The sequence below is a fragment of the Microcebus murinus genome, chromosome 8, assembly GCF_040939455.1.
Source record: "Microcebus murinus isolate Inina chromosome 8, M.murinus_Inina_mat1.0, whole genome shotgun sequence".
NCBI classification, from domain to species: domain Eukaryota; kingdom Metazoa; phylum Chordata; class Mammalia; order Primates; family Cheirogaleidae; genus Microcebus; species Microcebus murinus.
This window is the reverse complement of record NC_134111.1, coordinates 46388117-46415675: the sequence shown is the minus strand read 5'-3', so window position 1 is coordinate 46415675 and position 27559 is coordinate 46388117. Positions and strand designations below refer to the sequence as shown.

At 34.8% G+C, this 27559-nt stretch overlaps 1 protein-coding gene across 2 annotated transcripts in view; it reads right to left on the bottom strand.

Moving 5' to 3' along the window:
• Nucleotides 1-27559, bottom strand: part of XIRP2 (xin actin binding repeat containing 2) — a 292691-nt gene that overhangs the window by 103553 nt on the left and 161579 nt on the right. Inside the window, exon 2 of one of the 2 annotated variants that reach the window (XM_076005626.1) lies at nt 18776-18933. In XM_076005626.1, coding sequence (XP_075861741.1) covers nt 18776-18933 — 158 coding nt within the window. The remainder of the gene's footprint in view (nt 1-18775; nt 18934-27559) is intronic. The other variant, XM_076005625.1, reaches the window with a different exon arrangement.

Genomic DNA, 27559 nt, shown 5'->3' with positions numbered 1-27559 from the left:
CTTCAAGTCCTGGTAATGTTGGGTATAGAAGATATCAAATCTATCGCTTTGAGGAAGTGAAAGATAGTGACATATAGGGAAGGAAAACTGCCTTTTCCTTCTGCCCATGAGAGGATCATGGTTGAGGCCCCTGTTACAAAAGACAGATTAACAGGAGAAAAGTATGCAAATTGACTTAATATAAATTTTATGTGACCCAGGGGACTTGGTAAGAAAATGAATTGGTTAAACTCCAGTGTTTTTATGCTTGGCTTGCTTGGCTTGATAAAGAGTAGAAAATTTTAGAGAACTGATAGGACGAAAGTATGACTAAATGTAGTAAACCGTGGTGGTGGAAGGAGGAGGTAGGAACTTAGCAAGGCCTGTTTCTTCAGATTCCTCTCTGTGTCTCTTTGCCTTGGAGATAAAGAATACTCTTTTCCTTTGGATATAGGGAGGGCACCTGTCACATGCAGGTCTTATGACCTATTTCAGGATCGGATCAGAACATCCATCTTGCACATGCTGTATCTCAAATTCCTTAAGCTTAACACATTCATTATGCTGAGGTGCCACATTTTGGGGTTAGTATGTCCTGGTCCATCGGAAACAAAAGTACACAGGTGGACCATTTCTGTCACAGAAAGACTGGTCAGCCACAGGTAGCTTACTTCAGGAATTGTTGAAGTTGATTTACAAATATGACATCAGGAAAGTGAGTTGATATCACCTTTACAATCACTTGACAGCCCACTAGCACAGGAACTGCTCTGAAAATTTCTTGCCAGGCTCAAGAGCTAACTCCTTTGAAATCTAGCTAGATATTGAATTTTAAAATTTAGGATAAAATAGTTCCTTTGTCTCTAGTAATTCCATATCAACTCCATGCACCTAAGTTTTCTTTCTTTACTCTTAAAATTTTCCAATTGTCAATTTTGTTATGGGTTTATGTACTTATTGTCTGCATTTCCCACCAGAACATAAGCGTGTTACACGGCAGGCAGGAACTACATCTTTAAAGCAAGCTTCGGTTTGCTTTGAACAGCAGGTTGTATTGAGAAATGTGCATTTTAATCATCATGCTAAGAGGGTGACTTGAGAAACTCTGGGCCAGATCATAAGACTTAAGAATTCAGAGAGTGCAGAGTTTATGCATTGCCGATGCCTATGCCTGACACATAATTGGTGTTAGCATCTTCCCTTAAAATGGAAATGTCTGTGCTCCTTAGAGAATGTGTTTCTATTATCTTTACACTTCCGTTAACCTTTTTCTGCCCCAGAATTTACTTCCTATTCTTTCTTATCGTATTGCATGACCTGGCCTCAATAGGAATTCAGGACATTAATTAACATTTAATAAGAGCCTTCTTTATTAACAACTTCCAGTGTCACTTAAGGTATCTGAATTGTTATTAGGGACCCAATCCAGGTGGCTTAGTAGTAATGGGAACAACATTGAATTCACCTCTTTGCAGATCTATAAAAGAATCTAGACTTTGTTCTTCAGATGGGGATTTGTGATAAATAGAGCTGTGTCCTAAAACAGGGTTTTTTCCAAGTTATGTGGTTTTATATTAACCTCTCCATTGACACTTTGTTTAGTAATATTTTTTAAACTAACAAATCTCTAAAAAACTTTCATCAAGTTAAAAAGAAATTGAAACTAATTTCTTAAGCACGTGGAATCAAATAACCAACAGAAGGCCAATTTTACTGCCCAAATGACTGTATTTTAATATGGTGGTTTATATTGCTATTACAAAATTTAAACCTAACTTTTTAGACCTTAATAATTCTTATACACATAGGTATGCCAATCACCATACTATGAAAATTTTAATATCTTTACTTAATCAAAAAATTGCCCATTTTCTTAGGGTTTTTCCTCTATTTTTAAAAATCACACAAGTAATACATGTATAGTGCTTTTTTTCCTGTAAAATATTTTAAAGACTCACAACCAACCTAATAACATATCTGAGAAACTTCCAATGTCTTACTAACTGAACTACCTCATTCTTTTCTATTCTACCTAATATTTCACTGTTGTTGAATCACAATTTATTCAACCATTCCCTTATATGACAGGCATGTACATTGTACCCAATTTTTTCCAATAAAATCAATACTGTAATAAGTATTCACCATCACTGATGATTGTACTTATGCAGTATTTCTTTTAGATGAACAGATAAATGTTGATGTGGAATTGTTTGGCTGACATTTTGAATTTTAATTAACACTATTATTAATAAATTGTCTCAAGTGATCATACTATTTATGTACCAACAACATATGAGAAGGTCTATTTCTTTACACATTCTACAAATGCAAATTGTTACACAATATTTTTTTGCCATACTGATGAGAAAATTATACCTAATTATCATGTTATTTTTTATTTCCTCAATTATTAGTAGTACTGTTCAGGTTTTCATATAATTATTATTCATTTCTAGTTTCTCTTTGGTTATATACTTTGTCCAATTTTGAATTTGGTGTCTCTTTCTTAGTAGATATTTTTGTACATATCCTGAATATTAATATGTTCTTGGCTGCATGTACTATAAATATTTTATTTCTGTTTTCTAGTCTTTTAACATTAGTTAATGTATTGTTCTTGGAATAGAAGTTTAAATATTTTTATGCTATTTAATCTGTTATATTTTCTTTCTAGCTTCTGTGTCTAGTGTTTCTTATGAATTTATTTCCCTCTCTGAAATCATAAATATTCCCTATATTTTTCAAATACTTTTTATGGTTTTCAATTTTGAGTTTTTACATTTAGCTTTTAAAACAATCTGGAATAAATTTTGTGTATAATGAAAGGCAAGGTCTAATTCTTTTTCATAAGGGCAGACAATTGCTCAAATACTAGTTCACTGACTAGTCCATCCCTTTCCAACTGTTTTGAAATGCCACATGTTTCATGAACTAAATTCCCATAGTGTACAGAGCTCACTTTCTAATTTATCCCCATTGTCTGTGTGGATATAGCTCTGCTGTCCTATACTTGTTGACTCTTATATAGCCTTGTTGTGATTTTTGACCCTAAGTTCATGTTCATTAGAATGTATCTCTAGGACTGTTTTGAGACCCTAGTTCAAAGAGTTTATTCCTCTAGAGAGGACTTGTATGTTGCTTCCACCATCTGCTTAGTGAATCCATTATAAATTAAGTTATTGGTTTAATGTTTTCAGGATCTCACCAATATGTGAATTTGGGCCTGAAATCGGAATGAGGTTGGGTTGGGAGCCACTCATTCTTGAGTTAAGAATTCATGGAGATAAAATTCTTTTCAATTCATCCAGACCAAAGGTTGAGGTAAACATATTTTTAGTTTATCCATTCACTCCTGTATGTGTAGCCCACTGTGGTATTCAACTTTATGAGGCATCGATGATCCAACTCTCTATCCTATATGACCCAGGGTCTGGAATCCTAAATTAATTGCGTGCTTACAGCTATTAAATCAAACTTCTAGTCATTGCAAATTAATAGGGAAACTGACAGTATCTGGGTTTGCTTACCTCCCTAAAATTGTACTTTCATGTGGTTCCCAGTCTCAGTGATTTCCTTTACTTTTCTAAAAGATTACTCTTTATTTTATTGTATGGCAATTTTTTTTTGTTTTGGTTTAAGTCTATCATTTTCTGATCATAAGATAGCCATATTGACTTTCTTTTGGTTAATATTTGCTTGCTAAACTTTCCCCCTCCATACTGTACTCCTATATTTTATGAGTGTCTCTTGTGTTGCATTTTTTCCCAAAAATCCAAACTGACAACCTTATCTTTCCACTGGAGAGTCGTGTCATTTACATTTATAAAGATTAATAAATATTTGGATTTATTTTGACTAGCGATCTAGTTATTATACCTATCCTATGCATTTCTTTTTCTCTTTTCCTGCTTTCTTTCGAATTGTTCAAGGTTTCTCCTTTTCCTCTAGTGGTTTAAAACAATATTCACCCTATTTTTTTGTTGTTGTTGCTCCTAAAACTTTAACATAAATACTTAACTGATCAAAGTTTAAGGCTTATCCTTTTCTTTTAGCTCTTCAAGAGCAATATAAGTACTTAAGAATGGTTTGACTATTCATCTGCTTTCTGTATTACATGCTATTATTATTTGAGTTCTAACGTGTTTTAAATCCCTTGTGCCCACCCTCAGATCACTTATTCACCAGGACTCACAGAACTTAGTAAAACTGTTATACTCACAGTTATGGTTTATTTAAAGCAAAAGCATACAAATTAAGATCAGAAAATGAAAAATAATGCATAAAAGTAAAGTAAAGGAGAAACCAGGCAAGAGCTTCTAGTTATCCTCTCCTGGTGGAGACCTATGAACAGACTTATGTTAATTTTTCCACCAACAGTATCTGACAAAATGCATGAACTATTCCCAACCAGGGAAACTCACTCAAGCCTGTTGTCCATTACTTTTATTGGGGGTTGGTCATGTAAGTATGGGGCATCTATGTGGCTAACCTTAGTTACTTAATCTCCATCCCCCCTTCCAGAGATCAGACTGATACAGCAGGGCTCAAGAACCACACCATAAATCACATTGTTGGCATAAACTGTCTGGTCTGGATCAATGCCCCACGTACACAAAGACATTCTCAAAAGACCCGATATTGCAAGGGATTACAGGTTGTTTCCCAGGTGCTTATCAAAGACTAGTCTTTTCTTTGGAACTGTGGAGTTTGCACATCCCAAGCCTGCTGAGTTAACCCTTTCCTCCATATCCTCTAAGTTATTACCACTTTATGCAGGCAGTGTATGTCAGATTTATCCACAAGTTCAATAATTTCATTGGTCAATATTTTTTTCTTATATCTTGAACCATTCTTCTGTTTATATTATTTATTTATGAAGCATATTTCTAATAATTTATAAATGAGGGTTTATTAAGAGTAAACTCTTTCTGCTTTGGTTTATTTAAATGTGTTTATTTTGTTCTCATTCTTAAAATTTAGTTGGATATAAAATTTTAAGTAAAAGATTATTTCTCTCTCACCATATTAAAGATGTAACTTCACATTCTTCCAGATTTTATGTTTACTATTGACTAGTCAGTTATCAGTTAAGTTGTTAATTTTCAAAGTTAACTTTCCTTGTTTCTCTGTTTGCTTTGATGCCTCTCTTCTTTCTGCAATTCTGCAGTGTTCTGTAGTTTCACTATCTTTTGTTTAGGCACAGACCATTTTTACTCTTGATATCTCTTCATTGTGCATCGTGAATCTGAGATTCAGATCCTTTATCGATTCTATAAAATTTTTAATCATTCTCTTTGAATATTTCTTTTCTTCCATTCTCTTATTTTTAGGATTTCAGTTAAATATACACTAGGCTATTTTTTGTGTCCTTCATGTGTCTTAATCTCTCTTTTATGTTTTCATGTCTTTATTACTTTGCTTTATATTCTCTACTGTTTCTTCAGATTTATCTTTTAGGTCATGAAGTCTCTCGTCAACAATATATAATTAGTTGTATAAAATATATTTTGAATTATATAGAGATTTAAAAAATTTAAAAAATCTCTATATTTTTGAAATTATTTCTTTCTAAAATCTGACTTTTTTGTTTTTATAATATATTGTTCTGGTCTTCTTCATGGTATCCTTTACGTTATAAAACATTTTAATCACTGGCATAATATCCTGTTAACTGACAATTTCATTATCTGAATTTCTTTACAGCTTATTTCTGTGTTTGCATTTTGTACTGACTATCCTCATAATGGATTGCTTCATGTGTTTTTTTAATTTGAAAATTTGAGCTCGTGTCCCAGCCTTGCTCACGATGGTCCTTTGCCATTGCAATCTTGAGATATGTGATTTGACTTTACTTCTGCCATGTAATCTGCATCACAAGGAATTTGCAACACTTTAAGTTAATTTCTCAAGTTGGAGTTTCCTAAGTATTTCTGGCAGTGTAATTTTGTGTGTAAATCTGCAGATATGCGGTCTCGAGGAAGACTTTGACTTTTTGTTCTGCTTTATTCTAGCATCCAGAGTTGCCGGTACAAACTTTGACACCGATCTGATATTCATTTCTTTTTTGGAAACATGCTCTTTTCCCATATCTGGAAATTTCTGATATTTTATGAATGGATTAATGTAGAATTTCAGTTTACATCTTGTGTCAACATGTGTTGCTACCTAACTCATTGGAAAACTGTGGTCCTTTTAATTTAAAGGCTCCTACTGTAATCTTTTAGCCCTGGAAGGTTTTTTTTCCCCCAATTACTTCTTTGATAAGTCCACCCTTTCTTTTATATTCATTCATTCTCCGTGAAATTTCTATTGATCTGTATCTTTCAGTAATTTTTTCAAAAGTTCTGTTCTGCTAATTGTACTCTTTCATGAAATTAATAACCATCTGTCTGCCATTTTGGTGAAGGGAGTTTTTTTCAAGTTTCATTTTGATAAATACTGTCTTCTACATTTTTTTAAAAAAACTTTTCATTACTTACAAAAAGATGGGGATAGTAGGTATGAGAATTGTAGGCAACAAAATAAAGAAACGATAGGCTACAGTGCACTTCATGTTTTACTCTTTTAATTATAGAAAACACAATTGTATACAGAGTCCTTAATTATTTTTCTGAGAGGAAATGGGATTATTTTAAAATGTGTAGATGGAATAAATCATCAAAGCAAAAATATCATGAATGAGCCAAGATAAGATTGTCCATTGATGCGGTGAAAGGGACAAGGATTAAAATAGCCACACCAAAAAGTGAAATATTTATTTAGGCTCATAAGAATTCTCCATTTCATTCATTAAAAAGTATGATCATATGAACTTCCACTCATTTTTTAAGTTTTTATTCTAAACTATTCCAAGCAAAATCTAGGGGCATTAAAATTGCTTAATGGTTTCCCATCTATAATAGAACTAAAAGCAATAGGCTTCATGTTCTGACACCACATTCCCATAGAGCAGGATCTCATCACTGGGGAAGGAGAGTGAAGATATTTAAGCAGTGAGTCAGAAGTATTGTGAAGTAATGATATAAAATAGGTTTAGAGGTGGTGTATCAAGTTATTCCCTGATGTTTATGAAAAGCAACAGTCTTACCAAATCACAGAGAATGATTACATACCCCATAATAAATCAGAAATGATCTAGAAGTGTTGAAATATTAGACTAAATAAACTATTAACAGAGTGAGTTTCCTATCGTTTTTGGCAAGATCTGACTTTTTATTTTTAAAGATGATCTTCAAAAAATAGAGCAACTGGCTTTTCATCTTAGCCAATACAATTCCTGCTATTCTCCAGGAATTCCTGAGACCCTCTGGCTAGGACTTCGTGTACTCTTCTGAGTCCTCATATACTATTTCATCAGTTTAGAAGTTGCAAATAAAGAATAATAACTGTGACATGCAGAATTTATTCATAGAGCATTATTTTAGCACCATATCCATATTTATAGTTCTAGAAAAAGAGTCAAATATAGAAACGTGTGTCTCTTTGTAATAACTACACAAAGAGAAAGGTTAATGGGCTATTATTATTTGTGTTTTCACATTTATTATTAATAAGTCATTTTATTGTAATGCATTATGGACCCTATATACTTTAAAGTGCATGTGAAGCTGTATTAAACACAAATCAAAATTATGTTTAAAAGTTAAACATTGTAATGAATTTTGATTTTAAATAAATTAGCTATGTCTAATATTAAATGTTCATAACAAATAGTGTGGACACAAAAGACATTTTTAATAAAAGTATTTGGCTTAACTCTTGAAAATACAAACACATTAAAAACTTTAAATATTTCAAAAACTAAATTTAAAAAGGCAACATTGCTAAACTGCTAATTTATGTGGGGGCTTTCTTTCTACTCCCTGTATCTGAAATATATAGAGCTTATGATTGACTCTAGAATATTATATTTTTACCATGGTGAAAAATAGCAAAATACTCCACTCCTTCAATTTGTAAAAATTCTTAAAACGTGTCAGTGAACATTTTAATCAACTCTGAAAGCACGAAAATCAAGTCTTCCCTTTTCATTCAAACCAGTCTTCTTAACCTGGTTCTAAATCTAATTAAACTAAACTGGAATTGTTTCACTCCCAGCTTAGAATCTAGAACTCACCCTGGCTCCAGCTTATGGGAATATAAGGACATTTATTGAAATGAACTGCCATGCATCAAACATATGGAAGTGTCTGTATTGCCCCTAAATTCCTTACTTTTGATGCTCCTTTATGATTTTGCTGGATCTACCTGGAATTTCCACCCTTCTGCCTATTCCCCCATCCCCCTTCTTGCTCTTCTTAGTCAACTCTGACTCACATTTCAAAATACCTAAAAAATAAAATCAGTATTTCTATGAAGCATCTCTGGGCCCAGAGACAGAGGTAGTTGCTTCCTGTGTGTCATTCTACTACAGCATTGTTCATCTTCTAATGTTAACATTTGTTTGTGTGCTGCCACCTTTCTTCAACTCTAAGCCACTCAGGAGCAGAGTCTGTGTCTTCAGATACCTGACTCCCCAACACCAAGCATAGGGGCAGGTCATAGTACATGTTCAGCAAACATTGCTGAATTTATGGATGTTGTTTATTGCTCCCATTCTGTGTTTGTTTCTGGCATCAAAAACAGAATCTAGCTACTTCTAGAAAGCTTCATAGAACAGCTTTATTTTTACCCTTCTCTTCCTGCCTTTCTTCCTCCATTCCTGTTTTTGTCTCTTTCTGTCTCTTTTTGTCCCTCTTTTCCTCTCACCCTCCCTCTTTTCCTTCTTTCCATTCTTTCAAAATCACTGCCTCAGAGTACTAGGTTTTCTTAGCCATGCCCTAATCCTTAGTGACTGGCTTGTGTATTCTTAAACCCAGCCTTTCCAGTATTGCATCACTGTCTGTCATCAGACTTCTCCAGTGTAGACCTACCCCATTTGTGAACCTCTAACGTCGTCTTTATTTTGGATCACTGACAGTCACATGAGCCATGCAACCTGAATAGACACATGGAGTCATGGACTCAGTTTAAGATGTGGGTTTCTTGTGTTTCACCTTTGTACTGACATTCTAATTTCTCACCTATTAGGTAACACCATTCCTATGTACCTTTCCCTAAAATAACCAACTCTTGGTTTGGCTCCCAAATGTGGTTCCAAGTCTTCAGCCAAGACTCTGCCCTCCTGTTTGGGCCTGTTCTCTGCAGAACAGAATAGAACTGTACCCCAAATCCATGTGGTGCAGTTGAGAGACCAATGGAGGAGTAGTTCCACACACTTTGCATTGGTGACAGTGGTCAGGTAGAAGGATTTTACTGCTGTGTGTCTGTTTTCTCTGTCCTTGAGTGACTGCATAAAACCAGCATTACAGTCACTACAATCTTGGGGCCTAGAATCACCAATTGAGGATTCTGCCTCAACTCTTATTAGATATATTTGTCTTTCACAGAATATGACTTTGTATATTTACTTTATAAAATGAAAAAAATCAGAAAATATTTTATTCAAGTTTTTGCTTATATGTCACCTTGCTATTACAGCTGATCTTCACAATCCTAATTAAAATGACAAACTTTCACCACATGCCCTATTCTCTCTACTCTGTATTTTCTATAGTACTTATTACCTTCTGATGTATAATTTACTTCTTCATTATTTTTATTGTCCATCTCTCTGTTGGAGTTCAAGCTGCACAAGGGAAGACTTTTTTCTTTTCGTTCTTTTTTCTCTTTTACTCACTGATGTCTCTAAGCACCTAGAATAGTACCTGGCACATATAGGCATTCAATAAATGTTTGTTGGAGGAATGAATAGATGAATGGGCAAATGACAACAGCACATCAAAGATATTCTGTAGAAATAGGTACGCATTTGACATTCTACAATTAGAATATCTAAAAATATTTAGTTCTTTCCAATTTCAAGAAGGTAAAATGAATGAATGGTTTTAAAGAGAAATCTTTATATTTGTTGTTATCTTTCTTTGATGGCATCATGTTTTAAAATTAAGTATGACCACGCACAAGCTCAAAATGAATTCCTGGGATTCTGATTATTAATCAAGGGCAATTTTCCAGCATTCCAAGGAGCTGATTTATAGTTACCATGTGAACGACCTCATGAATAGACCTATCATTACATATTCCTCAGAATAGCAAACTCCTCAGCTGCCCCTTCCTACTGGGCCCATGATTTAACTCTGGAATTTGTTTTGACTCACTGACTATTATAGCAATGAAAAGGAACATGTGGAAGTCATTGAGAAACTGCAGATGAATCCCACTTTAAGAAAGAGGAAAAAAAAATTTAACTGGGCAAACAGATCAATTAGAGATAATTACTAATATGAAAAATGATTCTTTACTTTGCAAAGGGCATCACCACAGGATTATTTTAAATGGTGATCCACTGACAATAAGAATATTTTTCCTAATGAAATGTCTCCTGTGGATTACAGTAACAGGTCTGCTTTACTAGAGATGGTCTGGGGCATGAAGTAAGGTACAGTGGGCGAGGAAGCAAGTCTGCAAGCAGAAGCCAGTGTTGGGAGTCTTGGGTCCACTGCAGTGTGTCCAGAGATAGGTCTAAAATCTTACCTTCCGAGTCTCATTAGAGGGGACAGATCAGTCTAGCAGAACAAATGGTGTTGATGATCTTTGTTGGTGCTGCTCTGTGGACTAAATGTCTGATTTATTTATAAGTTTCCCAGTGAAGCCCTTTTTTATTAAAGGAATGGTGCTGTTAATTTTAAAGTATCATGTTACTCCATTTCATTTAACTTTGTTAACCTAGGTATTTAGAGAATGGCTTGCTGAGAGGATACATATTCCCACAACAATGAAGCTCTAGAAAAGATGTTATGAAAAAACACAAAGCCTCACAGTAGATAGTTCAGTTTTTATGATAAAACCATTGTTTTCAGCACATTGGAAAGGGAACACAAGTGAAATTATCGCTTTGTTTTTTTTTTTAAGTTACCACTAAAATATTATAGAATGTCACTAGTTCTTGAAGGCAACTTTTAAATATGTGAATTATTGCTACTTACTGTTTATCTGTTTCACTGACATAGATTCTCTTTCTACTTCTCCACATATGTTTTGTTTTTTAGTTCGAAGTATTAAGGGGGTATAAGTGTTTTGGTTATATGGATACCTTGTATAATGCTTAAGTCAGGGCTTTGGTGTACCTGTCACTTGAATAGTGTTCACTGTACCCAATAAGTAAGTTTTTATCTCCCACCCCCCTCACACCCTCCTGCCTTCTTCATTTCTCATCCTTTACATTGGTTTGTGCGTACATATACCCATGATTTAGCTCCCACTTGTTAGTGAGAACATATGGTGTTTGATTTTCTATTCTGAGATACTTCACTTAGAATAATGGTCTCCAGTTCCATCCAAGTTTCTGGAAATGATATTATTTCATTACTTTTTATGGCTGAGTAATACTCCATAGTATACATATACCACATTTTCTTTATGCACTCATAAATTGATAGGTACTTACTTGATTACACATCTTTGCAATTATGAATTGGGCTGCAATAAACATTTTGAGTGCAGGCTCCTTTAATAAAACCACTTTATTTTGGGGGGGGTAGATACCCAATAGTGGGATTTCTGGATTGAATGGTAATTCTACATTTATTTCTTGGCGGAATCTCCAAACTATGTTCCATAGAAGTTATGCTATTTTGCAGTCCCACCAAGAGTGTATAAGCCCTCCTTTCTCTCTGCATACACACCAGCATTGTTTTTAGATTTTTTAATAATGGCTATTGTGATAGGCATAAGGTGGTACTTCATTGTCATTTCAATTTGCATTTCCCTAGTGATTAGTGATGTTGAGTATTTTTCATGTTTCTTGGCCATTTGTCTCCCTTCTTTTTTTATTTCAAAGTTTTATAGGGATACAAATGTTTTTGGTTATATGGATCAATTTTGCAATTCTCAACTCATGTTTAAAACTGGGCCTCTCACCCAGATAGTGTTCATAGTACCCATTAAGTAGCTTTTTTCCCATCCCCTTCTCCCTACTCCCCCCTGCTTAATTTCTGTTAAGTTTTGCTTTCTTCTATGCACATGTGTGCTCATTGGTTAGTTCCAATTTAATGGTGAGTACATGTGTTTTATTTTTTTCAATTCATTAGATAATGCACTTAGGATAATGGTCTCCAGTTCTATCCTAATTGTTGCAAAAGGCATGAAGTCGTCCTTCTTTATGGCTAAGTAGTATTCCATGGTACACATATACCACATTGTGTTAATTGCTCATGAATTGATGGGCATGTGGGTTGACACCACATCTTTCCAATTGCGAATTGTGTTACAATAAACATCTGCATGCAGGTGTCTTTGGATAAAAATGATTTCTTTTCCTTTAGGTAAATACCCAGGAGTGAGATTGCTAGATCAAATAGTATTTAGACCTTTAGTTCTTTGAGGATCTCTATGCTGTTTTCCATAGAGATTGTACTAATTTGCAGTCCCATCAACAATGTATAAAGTGTTCCTTTCCTTCAGCATTTATCGTTCTTTGACTTTATAATAAAAGCCATTCTAATTGGGCTAAGGTGATATATCATTGCGATTTTAATTTGCATTTCCCTGATGATTAGTGACATTGAGCATTTTTTTCATATTAGTGTATTGGCCATTTGTCCATCTTCTTTTGAGAAGCTTCTGTTCATGTCTTTTGCCCATTTTTTAATGGGGTTGTTTGATTTTTTTTCTGATATTATTGAGTTATTTGCAGATTCTGGTTAGTGGCTCTTATTGGATATATAGCTTGAGAATATTTTCTCACATTCTTAAGGTTGTCTATTTGCTCTGTTAATTATTTACTTGGTTGTCAGAAGCTTTTTAATTTAATCAAGTCCTATTTATTTATTTTTGTTGATGATGTGATTGCCATTGGGGTCTTGTTTATAAATTATTTGCCTAGGTCGATATCCAGAAGAGTTTTTCTAACATTTTCTTCCAGAATTATTATGGTTTCATGCCTTATATTTAATCATTTATCTATCTGAAATTAATTTTGTGAGTGGTGAGAGATATGTATCCTGTTTTATTCTTCTGCATATGGTTATCCAGTTTTCCCAGCACCATTTATACCTTTTCCCCAGTGTATATTGTTGTCTACTTTGTCAAAGATCAGTTGGCTGTATGTGGATGGTTTTATATCTGGGTTTTCTGTTCTATTCTATTGATCTGTGTCTCTACTTTTTGGCAATGCAATGCTGTTTTGATTACTATTGCCTTACAATATAATTTGAAGTCAGATAATATGATGCCTCCAGATATGTTCTTTTTGCTTAATATTGCTTTGGCTATTCAGGCTCCTTTTTCATTCCAAATGAAGCTTAGGATTATTTTTCTGGAACTGTGAAGTATGATGTTATTTTGATGAGGATGATATTGAATTTATAAATTACTTTGGACAGGATGCACATTTTAATGATGTTGAGCCTACTAACACATGAACAAGTGATGTTTTTCCATTTGTTTGTGTCATCTACAATTTCTTTCATTAGTATTTTATAGTTCTCTGTGTAGAGATATTTCACCTCCTTGGTTAAGTATATTCCTATGTATTTTATTTTCTTTGTAGCTATTGCAAATAGTATTGATTCCTTTATTTGACTCTCATCTTGACTGTTTTTAGTATGTAGAAACCTGAGACTTTGCTGAATTTACTTACCTGTTGGAGTCTTTAGCGTTTTCTAGATACAAGATCATATTGTCAGCAAACAGGGAGAATTTCCTTTATTTCTTTCCCTTGCCTGATCCTCTGGCTAGGACTTCCCATACTATGTTGAGTAGAAGTAGTGGCAGTGGACATCCTTGTCATTTTCCAATTGTTAGGGGAAATGCTTTCAACTTTTCCCCATTCAGTATGATGTTTGCTGTGAGTTTGCCACATATGGCTTTTATAATTTTGAGGTATGTTCCTTTTATGCCTACTTGGTTAAGGGGTTATATAAAAAAAAAAAGGTACATTTTATTGAATGCTTTTTCTACATATATTGAGATGATCATATTGTCTTCGTTTTTGTTTCTGTTTATGTGGTCAATCATGTTTATTTATTTGTGTATGTTAAACCATCCTGTGTTGCTAGGATCAAACCTATTTCATCATGTTGGATTATCTTTTTGATGTGCTGTTGAATTTAGTTTGCTAGAACTTTCTTGAGAATTTTTTTGCATCTATGTTCATAAAGAATATTGGACTATAGTTTTACTTTTTTGTTATGTCATTTCCTATCTTTGGTATCAGGGTGATACTGGCTTCATAGAATGAGTTAGGGAGAATTCTCTCCTTCTTGATGATATGGGATAGTATCTGTAGGTTAGGTACCAGTTCTTATTTGTAGATCTGGTGGAATTCACCTGTGACTATTTCGGGTCTGGGGCTTTTTTTTGTTGGGAGATTTTTTTATTAATGCTTCAATCTTGCTGCTCATTTTTGGTCTGTGTTTAGGATTTCTATTTCTTCCTGATTTAGACCTGGGAGGTTGTGTGTTTCCAGAAATTTGTGCATTTCCCTTAGGTTTTTTAGTTTATTTGTGTAGAGGTTTTTATAGTATTCATGGATGATATTTTGTATTTCTGCCACATACATTTTAATTTAGGTAAATTTACAGATAAAGGATAACTTAAATTGAATAACTAGAATCTGGATCACTTCCTATGAAAAGGATGAACAATGACTTCCTTGAACAAATGTCATCTTCTAAAACTTTTCTACTCAATACAGTGACTATTTACATTTACATTAATAATAATTCAATGAAATTAACAATTAAGTTGATCAGTAGCACTAGCCACTTTTTAATTGCCTAATAGCCACATGTAGCTTGTGGTTACCATATTGAACAACACATATATAGGACACTTGTGTTATTATCACAGAAATTTCTATTGGACAGCACTATTCTAAAATCTCTGATTTTAAACAAAAATATGATATGTAAATAACAATCACACAAATACATATACTACATACACTTCAATATTTTAGAAACATTAATAACTGGAAGGATCTCACCACTTAAAGAGTAGTAGAAAACTGAAAATAATAGAACCCTCAGTTTGTTTGGTAAAATCTGTCAGAAGAGATGAATGGCCATTATAAGAATAAGGAATGAATTTAGCTGTAATGGAGCAGAATAAAAAGAGAAATACAGCAGGTAATTTCTAAGGTTTATTACAAAGGCCTTCAAAAAGTGACTTTGAATATATATTTTCTCTGTTAGCATTTTCCATGTTGATGACTTAGAAGATTAAAATGAAAATTATGGTTTGGAGAATAAAATTGAAAAGCAGGCAATTGTCACATAAAAAATTCCAACTAATACAAATTTGATGAACATTACCTTACTCATTCACCTGTGCTATTTGAAGAATTTCTTGCTCCAGTGTTTTTCAGTAGAAAAAATATATTTTTTTACTTTGTATACATGTAGATCAAATATCAATACCTAAATCTCCCACTATTCACTTTCCAACTAACTGTTTTTAAATATCTAAAGGAAATTTCCCAAATCAAATTTTTATATTAGTATAAATAGAAACAATTAGTCAAAATAATTTGTACTCAATCATCAGGGAAATGCAAATGGAAACCACAATGAAATATCACCTAACTCCAGTGAGCACGGCTTTTATCAAAAATTCCAAAACAACTAGGGGGAGAGGAGGAAAACAAATTCCAAAACAACAGATGCTGGCATGGATACAGAGAAAAAGGAACTTTTATACAGTCTTGGTGGGACTGCAAATTATTACAACCTCTATAGAAAGTAGTTTGTAGATACCTCAAAGAAGTAAAAGTAGACTTACCATTTGATGCACCAATCCCATTACTGGGCATTTATCCAAAGGAAAAAAAGACATTTTATAAAAAAGACACCTGCATTTAAATGTTTACAGCAGCACAATTCATAATCGCAAAGATGTGGAAACAACCCAAGTTCTCATCAATACATGAGTGGATTAATAAAATGTGGTATATGTATACCATGGACTACTACTCAGTAATACAAAATGGTAAAGTAATACTCTTTGTAACAATCTGGATGGAAATGGAGGCCGTTCTCCTAAGTGAAGTATCACAAGAATGGAAAAACCAACACCACACGTACTCACTGCTAAATTAGACCTAATGGATCAACACTTTTGTGCAAACATTAAAGCTTAATGGAAACCAAGCAGGTGAGGGGAGGGGATGGGTATATTCACACCTAATGCATGCAATGAACACTATCTGAGCGATAATACACTTACAATTTTGACTCAAAATTTACAAAAGCTAATTATGTAACCAAAACATTTACACTCCTGTAATATTCTGAATTAAAAAAAAAAAACGAAATCATTTGTACTGATTGAATTGATTCTTTCTCATATCTATTACATCACCTAAATTTGTGAAATTTTGGATTTGCCATGCTTGAAATTTAATTTCATGTAAGCCAAGTCCTCTTAGAATCTTTGGAACAACTAACTAACTATAATAGTATATCTCAAAGGAAATGTGAATGGAATGCACTAAGGTGCACACTGCAACATTGTGCTTTATTTGACACCAATGCATAAGAGAGAAAATGGACCAAACAAAGTGGTGGTGGTGCTGAGAGCAATTGAACACAATCTGGGAGTGGGAGTGGAGCATCAGGCATACAAAAGAAAGCTGGGGAAAATCATAAAGCTTTTCTGTGAAAGCTGCCCCGGACCTTCAGTTGAGGACAGAGGGTGGGAACTAATCCAACAGGCATTTCTAGTCCTGAATCCTGGGGTGGACTTATCAATATACACTGCTTACTAAATCTTAAAAATACAGGACATTAGGTAGCTGCACTTTAATGATTTATTGCAAGTTTAAAAGTCTACTGTTTATGAAAGAGCTATACATAAATACTACTGCAAGTACAAAACTGTTGTGGCTAGTTAAGAAGTTTAACTAGTATATGTGGCCATCACAGTCACTCATATAGTCATATAAACTCTGAAATCAAGGATGTCACAGTGAAAGGATTTTCTTTCTTTTAAAAGTAGCGATACATACAAATTAGAGTACTTGTACAATGTACAGATAAAATGAATTAAAAATGAAATGAGCCGCTATGTTCATCTCACCCTGTGTTTTTAAGTTTAGCTGTTGATATTTTCAATGCACCTGTAAATCTGAGGTCATTGTTAAATTCAAGTCATATCTTGGGAGTAAATAATGGTTATACTTCAGACGAACTTTTCTAAGCTTTTAAAAAAAGAGGCCTCTGACAATCTTTGCAGGGAAACCAAAGAAAACACAGATAAAGAGAAGAAAGGTGTGATGAGTAGAGTTTGTTATCTCATGTAACTTTGGTAAGTTTGCCAACCTCATTTTTGCCTCCCTGTGCTAAGATCCCCACAGGCCAGCATCATCAGAATATAAATCATTCCTAAAGCTTCCCTTTTTTTGGCCTCTGCTAATCTCATTCTTTTGCATTCAGCCAAGTGCACATAAAGTTTAATCACAGGCAAGAAATATGTGGAGTAAATTCCTCAAGACTGATACTAATCATATTAGGATATCAATTGGGCATACCAAAATGAATTGAGAATGAAAAAGAGATTGAAATCCCAATTTACATATATTTAGAAATCCACGTGCAGTCCATCATTCGCAAACTCCTCTATACTCTTCCTACACCCACCTCACTCCAAATTGCATACTTAAATGGAATCCAGAATGGGCTGAACCATATGTAAACTACCCAGAGGATCAGTCTGTTCTGTCATAGAATATAGCTTCTCAAACTTTAATGTGTGCATGAATCATCTGAGGATCTTGTTAAAATCCTTATTCTGATTCATTGGGACTGATGGGGGGCCCAAGGTTCTGCATTTTTAATCAGCCTCCAGGTGATGCTAGTGTTTGGATTCACAGACAACACTTTGAATAACAAAGTTTTACAGCACAGTACCATTTGCTTTCTAAATTGTGAACTGTAATATTCCATAGACTATTCCACATTGCGCAAGATGACTGGCAGCTTAATAGCTTGCTACATGTATTCCAAATGATATTAGAAAAGTTATACTAATTATGATCTTTAACAAACATCACAAATACTCTAATAGGCATTACTTGCCTAAGATGGAAAAATCTAAAATGTGCTTATTCAGAAATGATAAACAATATCTGTATTTTTCAATTTATTATTTATATTTTACACTTCTTTTATTGTTGAAAATCATATTAATAATGTGGTTTCTCACAAATGAGCTATTAACTTTCTAATGGCATTTGTCAAACATTAATCAAATTTATGAAGTTTCCCCTTTAAACATGACACTTTCATGCCACTTTTTATTCCAAATTCATTAAACACATTTAGTTTAATTGTCTGAAAAAGAGATGCTTAAGGCATTTTATTTATTTTTTTATTCTGATACTGATAGTCATTCATATTCTATCCCTTTATTACCCACAAACAGAGGACAAATATGTTTTCATTTTTTTCCCACAAAGGGAAAAGTCAGATTATGGTCAAGGGTATTGTTTCAAAAGCTTAATACTAAAAATGCTTGTTGTACTGGTTTATAGTCAATTGAAATATGTTTTATATAATTGTAAAAATCCAACTCATAAATAATATAAACAAAAGCATTTACATATACCTATATTTTTCCTGAATTATGTTTCATAAGCTATATATACCAGCATCATTTTCCCTATTAATTTTTAAACAAAACCCTTATGTGTTTTATTTATTAACCACTCGTTGTGCAAGATACGATCTCAAGAAATCACATTATGATGTTATGCTAACCTTCAAAGATGTGGCTGTGACCACTTTTAGGCGACATCTTGTCAAAAGATGCTTCCTCGCCTTTCTTGTCTGAATCTTTCACAGAATCCTCCAACTGGCTTCCAGGGTGACGCTTAAACGTCGGTGAACACAAATTTCGCTCAATTTCCACTTCCTGTTAGAAGACATTAAAAGGATATGTGTTAAAAGCTATCAGTGGGAAACAGATGTGGTTTTCGGGGGTTTAGAAGGCAGGAGTAAGAGAGGGAAGGAATTTCTATCATAAGTGATATTTTCCAATATGCTTCGGGTAAAATTTTGATAACTTTGCCAAGAACTGCAAACCTATATCTGACGCTTAGTTTACTTTTCCGCCACTGGTTCCACTTCTGAATTAGCTTTTCTTTCCTTGTGCATGTGTTTTTCCCCCTTATAAAAGAGAGAGTAGAAAGAAGGGTCGCAACACAACACAATATATGTTAATAGATGCAACTCCTAGGCCTGGGAAATGTTGATGAGGGACTTTCAAAAAATAGCAATATATCAACATTATATGCTAAAGACAGAAGGAAATGAGTTTTTTTTAATGTCATGCTCTGCTCACCCTATAATGATAATCTTAGCAATTATAGAGCTCCCAAATTACAAACCCATTCAGCCACCATACAGTGAGTACAGTTTGTCAACTCATAAAGATTGTGAAATTACTTCATTAGATAGTAATTCAAAAGTGGAGAGAGAAAAGATTCCCAAAAAAATGAAGTATAAAGCATATTTCAAATATAGGGAGTCTAGCATTCCTTGCTTTATAGATTGAGTAATACAATCAAATAAAGCAAGCCAAGATTAACAGACTAAATATTTTACTTTTATTTTATTTTTAATTATTTTACCTACTTTTGAAAAAGTAAGTAAATGAGCCAAGACAGCTTGAGAAGCAAAAGCATAATTTAAAAAATATCAAATGATAGGTTGAAAATATTTTCAACAGCTACTCTTAAGGTTTAGATTTTTGAATAGGGAGGTATGCAGTAGTCTCCCATTATCTACAGTTTTACTTTCTGCTGTTTCATTTACCTGAAGTCCAAAAATATGAAATGGGAAATTCCAGAATAATTCATATGTTTTAAATTGCATGTATGTTTTTCTGAGTAGTGCTTCTTCCCATATGGGACATGAAGCGTCCCTTTGTCCAGCACATCCAGGTTGTCCACACTACCCACCCACCCGTGATTCGCTTAGTGGCTGTCTCAGCTATCAAACCTACTGTCATGGTATCACAGAGCTAGTGTTTAAGTCACCTTCACTTAACTTTCATTATAATATAGTGTTATAATATATTGTTATAACAATATAATATATTGTTATATCATTATAATAAATTGTTATATTTATTCTATTTTATTATTAGTTATTGTTGTTAATCTCTTACTATGCCTAATTTATAAATTAAACTTTATTATAGGTATATATATATATATATATATATATAGGAAAAAGCATAGTAAATATATATAGGGCTAATATTGTCTAGGGTTTTAGGCATTGACTAGGGATCTTAAAATATATTCATTGCAGGTAAGGGGGACTACTGTTTTCAAATTTATATACACACATTTATATATACAAATAAATATGTATCATTATATATATAATATTTGTTGTGTATATGTAAATATATTCATTATTACATGTGTGTATATAAACATATATGTATGTATAAGTTTACTAGATATTCTCAGTATTTGCTTAATCATCTCATCTTTAAATACTCCCAAAATGTATGATGTATACTGTCTTCATTACTGTGACCGTTAGCTGAAACTAAAAACATTGACAGGACAAAACAGAGAAAAAGAAGTTTCAATTTTTTTCAGGGTTTTGACTTTAACATTTGTGTTTCCAACTATTATAAAAAACCCAGAAGTTGATAACATGCAGTGGTGTTTCATGCTGTTAATACACACTGTCAGTCATGCCCTGGCATGTGGGTATGTTCTTCTTAGCTGGTAAATGAGCATAGCATCCTCATCTCAGTTCACTGTGGTGCCCTCTCCCACTGTCATGGAAAGTCACTGCAAGGATTTGGATGCAGTCTGTCTGCTTTTATTTTTAGCGATGTAATCCAACTACTAACACTGGCAAAAATACAATAAGATAAAGAGAAGATGGAGATGCCTAAAATGCTGTGATTATTGTTCAGAAAATTTTTTTTTGATAAATGGTGGAATGCTAAACATGGTCCATGGACTCAGACTGGTGACTTGAAAGATCAATCTGTTTTAGATAGAAACGTGTGTAGATGTGATTTGGTGAAATTGCTTAAATAAATATTTCAACCAGTGATGACAGTAACATTAGCATTCTCAATCTGGAATTCACAGACATCAGGAGTGCATCATACATGAAGCTGTAAGGGGCATCACAGGCAATCCAAATGTGAATGTAGTGGACCTATTTCTAAGCCTCAGTCCACAGATACGAGTCATTCTTCAGGGCTCTGGTAAGGGGTCTGGAGGGCCTGTGTAGAGATGTAAACAAGCTTCTTAGATGAGATTGAATTGAGCTGTCTCCAATCAAAGCAGTGATCTGCTTTAATCTCTCTTAATCTGTTTTATGCACTGTGCTTCTACGAAAGATTTACTTTGAGAAAAATCTACAGGCTTATGCAAATGCATAAAATACCAGTTTAGAAGGAACAAATGCAGTGCTTGGATTCAAACTTGGATTCAAGCCCTCCCGTGGCTACTAGTCAGCTGTGTGGCCTTGATTGAGTCACTTGACATTTCTGGGACTAAGTTTTATCATATGGTGGTATGTGAAGAGATTTAGTCTTTGAACATCTAATGTCTAACAACCAGCCATTTATAGTGTAATTTTATTTGAGATAAAATAAAACAAAATAAAGAAATATTGTTTGCCTTTTGTGGTTTCCAGTCTGGTGAGGGAGTAAAATAAAAGTAAAGCACAAAAGCCAGTATAAATATGCAATGTTTTACAGCCAAGAAAGGAGAGATACACAAACTCTGGGTGTCTAAAATGGAGGAATTAGCCCAGCAAGGAAGTCATGCAAAGCTCCCCCGAGGAAAAGATCTTCAGGTGGTATCTGAAGAATTAACGGGACTTAACTAGGTGAGGAACTTTCCAGGTGAAGGCAACAACCTGAGCAAATGTCCTGGACAGGGAGGAAGCATATGGGATAGAAATGTGGCTGGATCAGGGAGCCCTGCAGGGCCAGGGGGAGAAAATGCAGCCATAGTGACGTCACAGGGGGGAGGTGGTGGAAATTAATGTAGGTGCAGATGATTTATGTGCTTGGTCGTTTGGGGAGAAGAACATTCCAATCAAAAGTCACTATATTCTCTGTTAGGATGCAAAGTCTGATAAAAGTATGAGGAGTATTTGAAGAGAATAAAGAAAGTTTAATTTCAATGAGGTAAGAGATGGAGGAAGTGAGAAGAGTAAACAGAGATGATCTTGGCTGTGCAGCGCTGGGCCCATTTGAGGTCGGTCATGTTAAATTTGCAGGGATCCCAATAGTCACTGCTGAGTGACTTAGTCTGAGCATTTTCCACAGTACTAGTTCAGGCAATGACAAAGTAGATAGCTGACTTCAGCCCGGGAGAGGTTTTATGAGGAAAAAAAGAAAATATGCGTTTCAGTGCAAGCTAAGGTGAGGGAGGGGAGAAGTGCAAGGGAATTTAGGTTACAAGCAAGAGAATTAAGAGAGTGATTGAAATGATGTCCTATGGAATGCAAGATTAATTAAAAAGGGAAGAAAAAAAGGAGGAGTGGATTGGAAGGGAGAAAAAAGATCAACAGACTGGAGATCTTGGTGAGTTTAAAAAATCCTTGTCGTGTCAAGACTCGGCAAAGAAAATTGGAATGAGAGGTGACTGAGATATTTGCTTTAGTTCTTGGGGAGTTGGGCACCTGCACTGGTTAGGGTGCAGTTGTGACCATAAAAATGAAAAATAGAGTCGAGAAGAAAGTCATAAATAGGAGGTAATCTAGGAACTTCGGGACTATAATGGGGTCCCAAGATGGTGGAAGGGCTTGGAAGGCAAAGAAAGGCTGTAAATGTAAGTATCGAATGTAAGTGTCAACATCCCTGGTAAATAAGGGAAACAATTGAAATTTAATAAATAACAGTGATGATGGAACAGCAGGGATATAAGAGACTGCACCTGACTGGAGTGAGCCTCAACTGAGCAGGGTTTTCAACACACATGTGGGAGAGGAGTGGTCAGGAACAAAAATGGCATTCAGGTAGGTGTGGAGGCATCAGGGACGGTAGTGTTTGTAGGAGAGAGCCATGTTTCTGTTAAAGCAAAAAGGTGGCATGGAAGAAGCATTTGGAGAAGAGGTTGCAGGTAACAGAAGAGGTTGCTGATTATGGAGAGGCAGTTCCAGAGGCACTGCATCTGGCTTAAATAGCATGAAACTAAATAACATCTCTCAATGATGCCTACAATTTTTTCTAGTTTTAAGACATCTTCAAACCAGGAAAGCAATGAAAAATAAGGGAAAGTTAAAAGAGAGTAAGGTAATTTTCCTTTGCTATTTATATACAATTTTTTCCTTAACATAATGTATAATTATAATCTTAGCAGATAAAATAGATGTTTTTAATATGTGAGAATGCAAAATGCCAATCTTTAATACAACCAAATGTTTATTTCACAAGAGACATGGGGGTGTAGGATCACTTAAAATTGTCAGAACACCTTACTAAGCATTTCCAAAGAAAGTGGGTTGCCTTATTGTTTTATTTTTTTCTCTCTCTCAGTGGGGATCCATGAGTGAAGAGGTCACCATTAAAAAAAAAATAAGATATGCATGGACTGATAAAAAAGAAAATGTTTGGATTTTTCTATATTTAAAATGCTGAGCTAGCTCATGTACACTCCGAGACTCTAAAGGTTCTCGCCTTTAGAGAAATGAAAATATTGAAATAAACATAAAGAAGTTGTATACAGACATGAAAAGAAGGACAGAAATAAAGGAAAATTACCAAAGTATGAAAGACAAGAAACCTCATATGAATTCTGCTGTATTACTCTCACCTTGTATTAACAAATTCTCTTACTCACTCATGCCTTTGAAATTTTATCATCTCTTCTGAGAATCCCTTTCCTGGAAGTCTTCACCGCCCTGCTCTGTGTATTAAAAATATTTCTTCCCTCATAAACTAACCCAGTGAAACCTCCTCTGTGAAGCCCCTTCACACAATACATTCTATACTCATATTTCATTCATTCAAACTATTTTTGAATAATTAATATATTGCAAGAACTGTTCTGGGCACCATGAATACAAACATGATTAAGATGCAGGTTGAATCCTCTAGGAGCTCATAGTCCAGTGGCAGGGAACGATGCATCAAGTGAGTATCGTAACGTAAAACGGAGGGTGTAATAATATAATAAGGAAACACAGGCATCCTGGGAACACGGCCGGAGGATTCTTGGGAGGTGTGGCTAGAGAAAGCTTCCTGAACAAGGCTATGTTAGAGTTGAATCAGAGGCAGCAGTTGAATTCAATGCTGTAGGTAACAAGAATCTTTGAAAATGAATTAAATAGGGGTGGCAAGGTTAGAATTGTATGGGCAGTCCCCGGGTTACAGACCACCAAACTTACAGCATTCCATACTAACAAATGGGCTCCCAAGTCTCCCCATAAGAATAATTTATAATTAAGTAATTAAATTAATTCTGGAACTAGTTTCTTCCAAGTATACAAAGCCACATGTCACAAGCGGTTGGTTGGTGCAGCATTTTTAGACTAGTGGCTAGTCTCACTGCTTATACGATCACATACGCCCAGCATCACTTTCATCTTAACTTTTTTATTCAGTTTTGTGAGCCTGTGCTTGTCCTTCTGACCCTGCCTCCAAAGGGAAAGTTCACTGCAAGTCCAGGGGATTCTGCAGCCAAGAGAAAGGTGATAATAATGGAAAGGAGAGCAGAAATAACTAAATGTTCTGAGAAAGGCCAGATGCCATCATTCATTGGGAAAATGTTAGGCTTCAGTTGCTCGACTGTCAGAACAATTATAGAGTGAGAATAATGGAACATGTGAGCGGCAGTTCTCCAATGAAAGCATCAATTATTACTAAGCAGCATAGTGTATTAATTATTTAAATGGAAAGGTTATTATTGATTTGGTCAGAAGATCAAAATAAGCCTAACATTCCTATTATCCTATTGTTGATGCAACATTGGGTGAGTGTTAACCCTTAATATTCTTTTTTGAAATTTCTCCTATCTCCTCTCTAAACATTTTGTATGAGTTTGTTTTTATGTTCTGTTTGCTTGAATTAAAAGAACACAAGAATTTCTATAACTTATTATGGTATGAGGGCATTATTATTATTATTACAGTATTACCCTGTATTATTATTACCACATATGAACCATTATGGTAGTAGTAGTATTCTTGCCATATATGTGGTATTCATCAGGGATCCAAGTTACACACAAATCGGACCTAAAAACATTTTCAGGAATGTATCTCGTTTATATCCCAGGGACTGCCTGTACTTTAGATGAATATATCTGTCAACTGTGTGAATAACAGATAATAAAAGATAATCCTCCTGGAATCTGCAGGGGTGGGAGTTTGGTTCTGATCATGCCTGCTGATATCAAAGCCTGCACATACTCAAGTCTGACAGTGGGCCCTGTGGAACCTGTGGATAGGAGAAGCCCGGCCTCTGGATACGTGGGTTTCATATCTTGTGAATACTGTTATCTTCTATTGGCGTCTGGTTGATGACGCCCAATATACCAATCCAGAGGGCCAACTGTAGTTATTGGGAAAAAATCCACATAAAAGTGGAGCCCTGAAGTTCAAACCCATGTTGTTCAAGAGTCAACTGTAACGGGATAAGATGGCAACATTCTATATAGTAAGTGTAGTAAGGAGTTTATCAAAATTTCCGATTGAGAGATAGAAAAAGCCTATCGTATAGTGAGAAGGATAGTAGGGAGAAGTAAACACATTGAAAAATATTTAAACATAAAATCAGTAATTGTTAGAATAAAGGTAGTGGAGAAGTAGAAGAAGTCTGGCATAACTTTTAGATGTTATAATTTAATGGCCCTATGAAGTTGATAAAAGGATGAATCTCTTCCTCAAGCTAACTGGTGCCTCAGAGAAGCGAAGGAAGGCTAATCTTGGGTTCACTTCTGGATCCACCACAAAAAGTAAGGTGATCTAGGATAAAGGTGGAGGAAATAGCATATGCCACACCCTGAGTTCTGAGGGCAATACTCCTTCGGATAGGAGCCACAGGGTACTCACACAAGCATATACTTCTCTGTCCTTCCCAATATACAATTCATACATAAAAGTGAAACAATTTTTTCTGAAAAAATTGAAAATATTCTGAAAAAGTGAAAATATTGATCCCAGAACAATAGAGTTATCTGGCTTTAAAAACAATGCCCAAGCTTCCTTTTTGAGGGGGCAGAGGTGAATTAAGTTTTTGACATGTTGAATTTGAGTTTTCCCAGAGATATCCCAGTGAAGATGTCCAGGAGGCAGCTACATACAGAAATACCAAGACGTCTGTGCTGGAGTAAAGATTTGGGACTCATTAGCAAGAAGATGGTATTACAATAGTAAGAATCAACGTAAATCACCCACTTATGAGTATGTAGAATAAATGCAGACAGCTGTCCAAAAACTCCACAGGCATTTAAAGGACAAAGGAAGATTATGTGGTGAGGGCAGGTGGGGAAAAACAGAAGTTCAACCACTACCCTTCCACACATTGCCTTTTTGTCAATTGGAAAAAGGTGCCTCCTTCTCAAGACATTTGTTGGAAAGTTGTCACAATCACCAGAACATGTTACTGCCATCTGCTGGAAAACCCTCATCATAAATACAGAACTGTGCCTTGTTTCTGACCGGTCCCTTTTGCTTAGACGTGTGCCCTTGAGTAGTCTCCAACCTGCACAACTATATGTGGCTTCCAAAGGCAGCCAGGGAAGAGTGCAAAGTCATGGACACTGAGGAAGTAGGGCATTTCAAATGCAGCAGGGAGTTTAGGAAAACAAATAAGCAATGAAAAATGCCCCTAGGTTTGGGCAATTAGGAGCTAACCTAGGTAAAAGAAAAAAAAAAAACAAAACTATTTTTATAGAAGAGAGTTGGCTTAGAAATCACAATGAGGAAAAAGAGATGGAGATATAAATTCCTATCCTGAGGAATTTAAATAGTAATAGTAATAACAACAGGTGGAAAAATAATAAACATTATGTATCAGGCACAGTTTTAAGCACTTTGCATGTATGATATTCATGGAATTATTTCAACCCTATGGAAAGGTGCTATTCTCACCATTTTATAGACAATGAAACTGAGGCTTATAGCAGGAAATGTGAAAGGCACAAACACAAATGAGAGGTGCAGAGATGTAGACAGGTAGGGGGTTGTGGGGAGGTCACTGCTGCCAGCCCTCATGACTTTTCCCATCTCTGAAGGGAGCTTCAGATGATGAGTTATGTGAGGAGAGGCAGAGGGTGGTTTTCCCAGAAGACTGAGTTTGGATTTAGAAGCCTAGAGTTTCATGTGAGGCTCTTCCATTTCATAGAAAAGTTATCTTGAATAATTTATAATATCCTCAACCCCAGGTTTCTCATCAGAAAAATAAAGATATTAATAGCTAATGTCCATCCTGCCTATATTTACAGTAATTTTACAAGGACTGCTGCAAAGTGACAATAATATTGTCATCCCGTATGCTCATGTGCAATGTCACCTTCCACTCCCCCCATCAAGAAATAAGGTTTGTT